The 11,122-nt window shown below is 36.6% G+C and overlaps 1 protein-coding gene across 1 annotated transcript in view; it reads right to left on the bottom strand.

Annotated features, from left to right (window-relative positions):
• Positions 1-3,509: 3,509 nt before the first annotated feature.
• tmem182a (transmembrane protein 182a) overlaps positions 3,510-11,122 on the bottom strand; it is a 56,028-nt gene continuing 48,415 nt past the window's right edge. Inside the window, exon 5 of the mRNA XM_073043521.1 lies at positions 3,510-7,129. Coding sequence (XP_072899622.1) covers positions 6,903-7,129 — 227 coding nt within the window. The 3' untranslated portion in view covers positions 3,510-6,902. The remainder of the gene's footprint in view (positions 7,130-11,122) is intronic.

The following is an 11,122-nucleotide window of genomic DNA, read 5'->3' as shown; positions in this document are numbered from 1 at the left end:
AAGAGGTGAAGAACTGAAGAAGAAGGAATCTGATAGGAGAGGACAGTAGACCATGGAAGAAAGGGGAGGAGGAGGGAACCAGGGGGAGGTGATGGGAATGTGAGAAAAAGAAAAGGGGTGAGAAGGTAACCAGATTGGAGAATGGAAGAAGAGAGAAGGAAGGAGAGGAAAGAAGTTGCTATAAGTTGGAGAAATCTATGTTCATGCCATCAGTTTGGAGGTATAGGAATAGGAGATGTTGCTCCTCCATCCTGAGTTTGGCATCATAACAATAGAGGAGGCTATAGAGAGACATATCAGAATGGGAATGGGAAGTCAAGGTAAGATGGGTAGCCAATGGGAGATCCTGCCTTTTGTGGTGGATGGAGTAAAGGAGCTAGACAATCTACAATCCGCATTGTGTCAGACTGTTGTAGAGGAGGCTGCACCAGAAACACCCAATACAGTAGATGACACTGACAGACTTGCAGCTGAAGTGTTGCCTCACCTAGAAGGACTTCTTGGAGCCCAGAATTGTGGTGAAGGAAGAGGTGTAGGAGCAGGTGTAGTGCTTGTCACATTTGCAGGGATAAGTGCAGGAGGGAGGTCAATGGAGAGGGATAAATGGACAAAGGAGCCATAAAGAGAGCAATCCCTACAGAAAGCAGAGAGATCAAGGGGAGGGAAAGACATGTTTAGTGATAGGATTCTTTTGGAAATGACAGAAGTTACAGAGAATGATGTACACATTATCATTAACTTCTATTTTGTTTCTTCAAACAATCAAGATGTAGAATCATATAACATCACACATTGTAAAGGAAGGCACTCACGTAGCTACCACTACTGCACCAGTATAAAACCAAAACCTGGTGGCTTCACCACATATAAAGATAAAGGATGCATTTCAATGCAGTATGCTGTATTAGAGGTTTTAGCAAGGTTAGAAGAATTTCAGATGTAAGGATAGAGAGATTCAGCAGAATAGTCACAGGGTTTAAATTATTATTTTATATGGAAAGATTATATGAACTTGACTTGTATCCCAAAACAATGGAAGTGTTTAGAATAAAGGTTCAACACTGAAGAATTTGAATTTTTAGGGTATTATGGTTTCCATTGATAAGGTTTCAAGCTACGGAAGAAATCCAGCCACAAGAATGCAAAGCTTCACAACTTGGCCTATTAGATTGCAAAATGTGTGAAAATATTTGATTAAGTACGGCAAGATGAAATTATAAGGAAAAGTATGAGCTGTATCAGAATCCGTTCTTAGGAACATACAAATTAGGAGCAGGGATAAGTCGTGTGGTCCTGAAGGTTGCATCTCAATAAAATCACGGCTGACTTGAATGTAACCTCAACTTTGCATTCCCATTTACCCAACATTGCACTTTGACTCCTAAATCTGCATTATATATTCAAGGAAAGAACAGAAATAAAAGGATTAAACTTCTGTGTTTTGAAAGAAATAGAGCTACTTGGATTAATTGAATTATTTCCCCATTATTAATTGACATTTACTCAGGATATAAAATCACAACCACTGTTCAAAACCACTTCAGGCTGTAAAATCACAATCACAATTAAAAACCACATTGAATTGTAACCTTTTGTCATAGCATGACACTGGATAAAAGATATGCTTTTAGTAGGCATTTTTCCTCAGGATGTTTTGGAAAATTTGGAAGCCTATCAGGCACTTGTTGAGACCCAGGGCTGAGGTGTTGCAGGAAACCTGGTCACCACTTTGGGCCCAAGAACACACATTGACCAAAGACTGCCTGAAACCACTGAAACAGTGCCCTCTGATGCACCAGAGATCTGACATCTCCGAGAGCGTACTACTCCCTTAGTACTGCACTGGGTTTTCTGCACAGGTCACTGTGATAAGATTTATTCTCACAGCCACCTCAAATTCAAGTTTATTGTCATCTGACTGTCCATGTACACAACCAAATGAAACAAAAATCCTCGGAACATGGCGCACCCACAAAACATATATCACTCACGGAACATAAAAAACAAAATATTACCATGAATAAGTTAGTAAAATATAACTCAAAATGCAGGTAGTGCACAGCACAGATAAACAGTAAACAGAACACTAAGCAGGAATCAGCTCACTGTCCTGGTGACGAGAAGTAAGGTACAGAAGCCTGAAGGCACACACTCAGCTACTCAGGAACAGCTTCTTCTGCTCTGCCATCTGATATCTGAATGAATATTGAATCCATAATCACTACCTCACTACTTAATTTAACTATTTATATATATATACTGTAATTCATAGCTTTTTTCTCCATTATTATATAGTGCATTGCACTGTTGTCACAAAGGCAACTAATTTTGCAACATGTGTCAGTGATATAAATCCTAATTCTGATTCTTTAGCCTCCCAGTCTGAAGGAAGAAGCTGTTACCCGTCTGCCAGCCCTCGTCCTGATGCTTCTGTACCACCTTCCGGACAGTGGAAGGTCAATGTGATTATGGGATGGGTGGTAGGGATCCTCAACAATGCTTTGGGTGCTTCATCTATAACGCTCCCTGTAAATGTTACAAATAGGAGGGGAAGGGAGACCCGGTGATCCTCTCAGAGGTTTCTACTGTTCCCTGTGGGGTTTTGCAGTCTGATGCCTCACAGTTTATTAGCACACAATGATGCAGCCAGACAGGACATTCAATTAATTTTTAATTTTTTTTCCCTAAATGAGATGTTTTAATTGAGAGTCAACCATTTTTTAGTGGACCTGGAAGAACGCATGGGCTAGACCAGGTAAGAATGGCAAATATTCTTTTCCAAAGGACATTTTGAACCAGCCAGGCAATTGGAACGGTTATCAAGATCATGGCTATTGGCTACAAAATTGCAAATTTATGTAAGTTCCCCACCCTGTTTTCACATGTGGGATTCAAATTCACATACTTGTAGAGAATTTGTCTATTGTTCTAGTAACTAAATCATTATATGTCAAACATCCTTTTCCTCATCTTTGGTTTACATAAGCAAGTAAAGGATTTGCTGATTTAGAGACTTTCTCTACATGAGAACTGGAAACTAGACCAGAAGACAGGACCAGAATTAAGCCATTTTGCCCATTGAACCTGCTCCGGCACTTGATCATAGATAATTTATTTTCTCTCTTAAACCCATTCTTCAGCCTTGAGTGTGAGAGAGAAAAGAAATCATCTATGATCAACTGGTGGAGCCAAGAGTATATTTAAAGTGGAGCTTGATAGGTTCTTGATTAGTAAGAACATCAAAGCTTTAAATATGCCCTTGGCTTCCACAGATTCACCACTGTCTGACTAAAGACATTTCTTCCCATTTCATATTGAAAGAAACATACTTCCGATTCTGAGGCTGTGTCCTTTAGTTCTTACTATTGGAAGTGAAACTGAAGTAATTGCTAAAATGCTGAACTTTTCAGTAATACATTTTGTTTTAGCATTTTCTGTATTCTTGCTGTAAATAACTTGCCATGTGAAACTTGTTTCTAAAAATGAGTGGGAAAAGTGTGAACAAGACATCAGTTGCAAATATTTTATTGAAATAAATTCCCAGCTGTTGAAGGGAACAATTGCCTCAAATTATTTTTAATAAATAACAAAGAAAAGCAAACACAGCAACAGGGCACAAATCTGACTTACACATTATATTATGTAAACAGTTCAAAGAAATTCAATACAATAATTGGTTAATACTCCTGTTGAAAAATATTTAAAGGAAAATTAAACATAAAGTATCAAACAAATAGGTTAGGTAAATGTGCATATTACGGAAAGATATCCTTTAAATATTTTGTCTAAGTTTCTTGGTGATTATGACAGGTAAAGACATACATCAATTTAATTGAATAAAGAAAATGAGAATTATGCTTCTGTAAAAATGTAATAATATTGCTATCTGTTTTGCTTAACAATGATTCACAGATCTATCCCAAGCCTATATATCAAAATATCATATCAAATCATATCATATCAAAACAGCTGGACAGATTTTCTGAAACAAGAGAAAATCTGCAGATTCTAGAAATCCAAGCAACACACACAAAATGCTGGAGGAACTCAGCAGGCCAGGCAGCACCTATGGACATATTTTCTGAGATGAAGGGGAGAGCTACAATTGTTATTTTTCACATTGCACTTAATATGAATTTACCCAACTTGCTTTCAAGAGAAATTGGATGATTTAAAATTTTGATACTAGTATTGTAACTTTGCAGAAGAAACTTATTCCTTGTGTAAAAACAACTTAACTAATTATACTGAAAACAGTTAGGTTATCTATCATGTGAATGTCCCATTTTACCAGGTAACCAGTCAACCAGCTGTAACATTGGATATTTTTCTCTGGCAGTATATGTTGACACAATTGCCGAATATTATGTGAAATAACAGAACATTTTCAAACTTCTCCATGATTACAACAATATAACAAGGAATTTCCTTGGAACTTCTCCTGGTCAATATGTCCATCACAGGAATATCAGTGGAGATCACACTTAATTGTGGTGATGAGATTTCTGCCAATCTCTACCAAATTTACAGAGCTGAGCAGATCATCCCCAAAGGGAATTCATGTCTGCTTTGCCAGGGTTAATTTTATCACAAGCAAAAACACTTCCTCTGTATGATGTCATGTTGTCATTTGCTCACATAAGCTAGCAAAGCAACCAGAAATGGTTCTGGTTGCCACTCTTAGTATCTTAGAAGAAAATAAATTCTTCAACAGCAAAATAAATGGCCACTGATCAAAAATGAAGTTGAGGGATTTCGAATTAGTTCAAAGAATACTAATAAAGAAGCAACATATTCCCATTATTGTGAAGTCAATATGAGAACAGGCTATTTGATTTGCTGTATGCATGCAGTTCTTAAAGTCCATGCCAAGAACATGGCCAGTTTGCACTTGTCACTTGAATCTTTCATAGGAGACATTTTTGAATTAATAAAACAAATTATACTTGATTCCAAATAGTGAGCTATGGGAGCTCAATATTCTCTTAAACCATTATGAAAATGTGATGCTTGGATTGTCTGCAGAGTGAACTACAGTAATGGTTAGCATCTACAGTTTTGTTCTCCCAATGGAATATTCTAACTGTGCCCCATACAGAAATCTATATCATACATACCCTGATGGCTGTCACTCACATTATTACCATTCCTGCCCCAGACCAAATCAAAAAATGCATAAACAATAATATAAGCTCAAAGGATAAAATATCTCTAAAGAAATATTGTTAAGATCACATCACTTTTAAATATGGGGCAAATTAAACTACAGGAGCACTAAGACACCTGTAATATTGTAGACATTAAGACATTTTGCAGAAATTCATAGCAGGAACAAATTCTCTTTTACAAACAAGTTCAATATGTTGTATCAATGAATGATTTGAATATAACTCATTGTAAATGAAACAAATGTTTGCCATCAAGGCTTAGCAACATGGCAGATGCTTGAAAATGCTTCAGTTCACATTGCTTAACATTGAATTAACCCTACTGTCAGAGCTAGGAAGTCTTAGAGAGAACATATAGTTTATGGTAAGTGAATGGAATTCTAAGCTTATTAGTATGAAGTGGATTCTTCTCAAACATCACTATCACTAATGAATAGGTACTTTTCAAAGTGGTGCAAGCAGGGACTATTAGATACTGGACATTTGATCTAAGATTATTGGCATGCCTCTTTCTCAGTTTCTATAATAAGTATTTTAAACATTCCTTGTGTTGATCATTCAACCAAATAGGATGAATTATGACGTGTTGATCATCTAGCCAATCAGGATGAATTAAAATGCCCAACTGAGTGAGCCTCCAACACTATCTACAATCGCTGAAATAGTGTTGTAGAAGGTATTATCAGTGTATGTAAGGTAAAGTGGGGTCATGCATTAAGTACACACATTACAGTCATGCGCAATTCATTATTCTCCTAAAATACAAAGATCTTTACATTGCTTCGTCTAAGAGCTTCTGACTAGAGAACAGTAAGTTCTTGCAATGACGGTAGTTGCCAGACAACTAAATGGAACAGAAAGCCTGCCTTCAAGTGTACGCAGTTATTTTTGACTGTCGTTATTTGGTATAATAACTCCAGTATATAATCTGAAATTAATGTTTTTTTTGCTACCTTTAACCATCAATTTAATTAAAATTCACTATTGTGTCCTCTTGTTGGGATTGACAACTGGTTTATTCCATTGGCACCAGTTTTGAGTTGTATGTGTGGTCAATAGCTCAAAAGAAATATTTATGGAAATACTAAATGCTCAAAATTTGCAAAACAAATTTTCGATGAGTAAAGTATGGGCTGAAAATAAACTTTTAGACTAGTTCATACATGGACTCCTATTGCCATGAATTTATAATATCTGGTAAATAACATCACCAATGGATAGCTGTTTTAATATGGAAATGAAAACCATTGTTGATATCATGTTTATATTATAAGTAATATCAGCAACCGAAAGGTCATCCCCAATAATTCTTACAAATTAAACCATTGCAAGAACCTTATTCAGCTGTCTCGTAATATTTGCCTTATGAGAAGTCAAGAGAAAATGAATTCCTTACTATACAGTCATTAGTCAGTTATAACTTACCAAGTAAAGCAATACTGTCTCTTTCATTATTATATAGAAAGTGATTATTACTTTTCAAACTAACACTGCAAGGCTTTAAGATAGTTGATTTGATATTATTTTTAATTTTACAACAACTTCATTTTTGCAACTACTTCTAAATCAAGTCAACAGGTAAATAAACTTAAATTAAAACAAGTTTTTGGTAAATCACCAGAATGCTGTTTGATGGTACAGAAAAATTAATTTTCATTTCTAATGTCAACAATTGCCACCCTCATTGTACTAAAAGCATTGAGTTATATTTTTAATGCAAAAAAAAGTTGCCTTTTAATCATAATGAACTTGAATGGCGTGACCAGCAAGGAGGAACAGCAAGCCTGCCAGCAGAGAGAAGAATATCCCAATGGGTGCGAGTATGAAGGACCATCCATACTGAATGCTCAGATCAAAATCAAAACAGAGCTGATTTCTCTGTTTTTGAATGTATTCCTGAATATCAATGACAGTTTCGATCCAGATGACATACATAATGACGAGTATTGTGAATAAAACACCTGGAAGGAAAATAAAATAGTTTTTCTTTAATTGTTTGCTTTAAATTGTAACTCTTTTTAAATACTATTTTGTCTGTATTTACTCTGTACCATTGCCAACATCAGCTTTGAGTAATTGATTACTTTTCATTCTCCGCCAGCCAGAAGCACCAGATTCTAAATTTAGTTACATACATACAATTTATTTTAGCTTAGCTCACTATTTTGTTTTAGACACAAATAAATATTAAAAAGGAGTCAGAGTACAGGATAAAATTAAGAGAACCATGCAACATGACATTTTCTGCTGATGATTTTGAGAGAAACATGAAGGACAAAGCAGGGGCATGTTGGGGGAAATCTGAAAATTCCTAAGATGTGAACAGGAAAAAGAGGCATCATTATCATTCACAAAATTGGATGCCCATTTTAGTGTCATTGTGTTGTACAGTACAGAAATGGACAATTCGACTCACCCTGTCCTAGCAGATGCTTTGGCCCAGCTATATTAATCTCTTTTGTCCACATTAGAACTGTATTTTGGGAGCCAGACACAGGTCAAAGATAGGAGCAGAGAATCAACTAGGATATTCATTTTAGATCATCTCTTAGAACAGCTGCATATTACATATTGGAAAAGCTAGCCTATTCCTGTTCCTATTATGTTCCTGTGAAACTAATGGCTGTTGGGAGGTGGACAGATGGCTAAGAGATCATCGGGAAAAGACATGGAAACTGAAGAAAGGAAATGATAGCTAAAAATTGACTATTAGTAGGGATCATTTATTTTAGGGAAAATCACTATTGCTTCTAATAAATCTCTACATAAACTCTATATAAAAGGGTCAAGTGGAATGTGTGTGTGTGTGTGTGTGTGTGTGTCTGTGTGCGTGTGTGTCTGTGTGCGTGTGTGTGTGTCTGTGTGTATGTGTGTCTGTGTGCGCGTGTGTGTGTGTGTGTGTGTGTGTGTGTGTGTGTGTGTGTATGTGTCTGTGTGCGTGTGTGTGTCTGTGTGTGCGTGTGTGTGTGTGTCTGTCTGTGTGCGTGTGTGTGTGTGTGTGTGTGTGTGTGTGCGTGCGTGTGTGTGTGTGTGTGCGTGTGTGTGTGTGTGTGCGTGTGTACATGTATGTTTGCTTCCAAGGCAAGCCCAAGTAGCTCAGAAGTGACAGGAACAGCTGGCTGCAGGAGATAAGCACTTATTATAGTAACGTTCTCATCCACAAGGTCGGCACTTCCCCACATACCTTCCTGTAACACCAGTCCTCCTCCAATATCCTTAATGGAAATTTTTGGCTAAGTTCCGTCTCTCCCTGCTGTCTGGTAACCCAGTTCTACTATTCTAGAGCCTGCAATTCCAACACTCAGCCAAGCATTAGACAAGAGGTCCTCCCCATGTTACTCCAAACATTCATATCCCGCAAGGCTGCATCCTTAGCCCCTTACTTTACTCTCTCTAAACTCATGACATTTTGGCCGGATTAATCTCTAACTCCATCCACAAGTTCACAGATGACACCACTGCAGTGGGCCAGAACTCATACGATGATGAGATAGGATACAGAAAGGAGAGAGAGAGCCTCTGTTAATGTCAGCAAAACAAAAGATCTGGTCATTGACTTCAGGAACTGGGGCAGAATACATATGTAGGACTTAATATGCATTTTTTGCTGGCTCAGTAAAGTAGCCGACATATTCAAAAACCCCTCCCACACGAGTCATTCTTACTTCCCTCTCTATCATGCAGAACTTACAAAAAACTTGAAAATACACAGTCCCAGGCTAAGAACAGCTTCTTCCCTATTGTTATGGTCTTGAAGCAGCTTCTAGTACTATAAAGATGATCTCTTGATTTCTCAGTCTGTCATGGCCCTTCCACCTTATTGTCTGCCTGCACTGTACTTTCTCCGTAAACTTAGCAACATTCTGCATTCTGTCAGGGTCTCTCGCTTCTACTACCTTCATGAACTTGTGTTTTGGAATGATCTCCATCTTTGCAAACCACCATCAATTCTCCAGCCTCCATTTCCTCTCCAATTTCTCTGAATATATCGAAACTGTCTGAATTTATATCCATAATAGCAACTTTTTTCTTCCAGAATGAACTGTCTATATCCTCCAATTGGGTTTCCACTCACCATGTTATCAAAAAAGCTTTTAGCAACATTAATAATTGCATCCAGAATGACAAGAGCAAAAATGTTTTATCCTGCCTCATTCCTCCTAACTACCAACAGTGATTGATATGGTTGAACATATAATCTCAGTATTTCTCCCTGGAAAATATTTATTTAATTAAACTATTTTTTTCTTTCTTTTCCAATCTTTTTATTAATATCAAAATAGAAAATATAACATAGTATTGCTACAGAATTATTGGGATTACATTGTTAATGGTTACATATATAAATATATAATCAGTTAATACAAGGGTAATAAACCTCCCAAAATCGTTCAAATACAAATATAGTATACATAAAAGAAAAAAGGATTAACATATCCAAAAAGGAAAAAAAAAGAAAAAAAATATACCCCCCAAAAAAACTAATCCAAACAATACTAACCAAAATCTAAGTAAAAGAAAAGAACATGGGCTGTTTGTAACATCATAAAAGAAAGAACCATTTGTGTCATCAACTCCGAACCTCTCTGCATATATTAAAACAAACAAATAGTTTTGGAGAAAGGTCAAATCACATCATACGAAAGTGTTGAATAAAAGGCCTCCAAGTCTTTTCAAATTTAATGGATGGATCATATATAACACTTATTTTTTTAAAACACACAGTGCCACATTCTTTTGCTACTATTTTTATGAAGCAGCTTGTGATATTTAACTGCATTTAAGCTGCTATGCTAATGCAAGTTACTGGATCATTAATATTGTGCAGGGAACAGAACCCCTGATCACTCCGTATTCAACATGAGTTTGAAGGAGCAGGTGTGAGACAAGCGAGAAGGCACAAGTCAGGACTCAAAGAACCCAAAAATTTAATGTCTTGGCACCGTGAATGTTAAACCCAAATGAAACTTGTCTGTGTGGAGCAGGAACTGCAGTTAATTTCAAAATAAATGATGGTAAAGAGATGTCACCAGATGGTATGTTGCAGCCTCAGACTTGCCAGAGATCCAGACTAACCTTAAATTCCCCTGGCCATTTTCACCAAGCAAGATGGAGATATTGCTCACAGATAACACCCTCTGCTTGGTGTACTAACCTACTCGCCACACAAACAATTTAAACAAGTCACCCCTCTCTTTTTAGCACATCTCTCATACAGTAGCATGTACTGTGAATAGCTAATCTGATTGTGTTAATTTTCTACTGAACATGCTTAAACTAAAATTTACCCTTGCTTTCACAGACCCCTGATGCCTTGGAGCTGAACATATTTGTCACATTGAGAGGAATATCTGTGTGTTTATCTTGCAACTATTATTACTTCCTTTCATTTACAGTGCAGAAACTTTATTTGGTCTTCCATCTGGTGGCAGAACTGAGATCTCATTTGAGTTTTTGCAATTAGACCACGAGGTATTACAAATGTACCACATTGGCAAATTTCAGCAACAGTCAAACTTCTTCCTCAAGGTTTAGATGTTTTGATTTTTAGCTCTGTTTATTAGAAAGAAAAATTGACATTAGCTGATTATTTGGGGATCATTTCATTAAAATGTTGTGGAATGAACTAAATTTTCTCAAAATACAATTCGATTCCAGCACAATGCTTTTTTTGGATGTACTTGTTCATTCTGCAACATGTTGGAACAGCTGTGGCATTTTAAGTCTAAGTTGAAAATGGGAGTTTGACCAAGATGAAGCTGGAAAGTGGCCAAATTATTTCTTGTAATAGGATGGAGTTTCTAATAAAGTAAGAAGGCAATGTTTTTGACATGAGCATATCATTTCAAATTCCATTCCAAAGTAAATTTTATTATCAAAGTACATAAGTGTTACAATTTACTATCCTGAGATTAATTTTCTTGTGGCCATACACAGAAACTCTATAGAATGGT

Source organism: Hemitrygon akajei, chromosome 4 (assembly GCF_048418815.1).
Source record: "Hemitrygon akajei chromosome 4, sHemAka1.3, whole genome shotgun sequence".
NCBI lineage: Eukaryota > Metazoa > Chordata > Chondrichthyes > Myliobatiformes > Dasyatidae > Hemitrygon > Hemitrygon akajei.
This window is presented reverse-complemented; position numbering and strand designations above follow the sequence as displayed.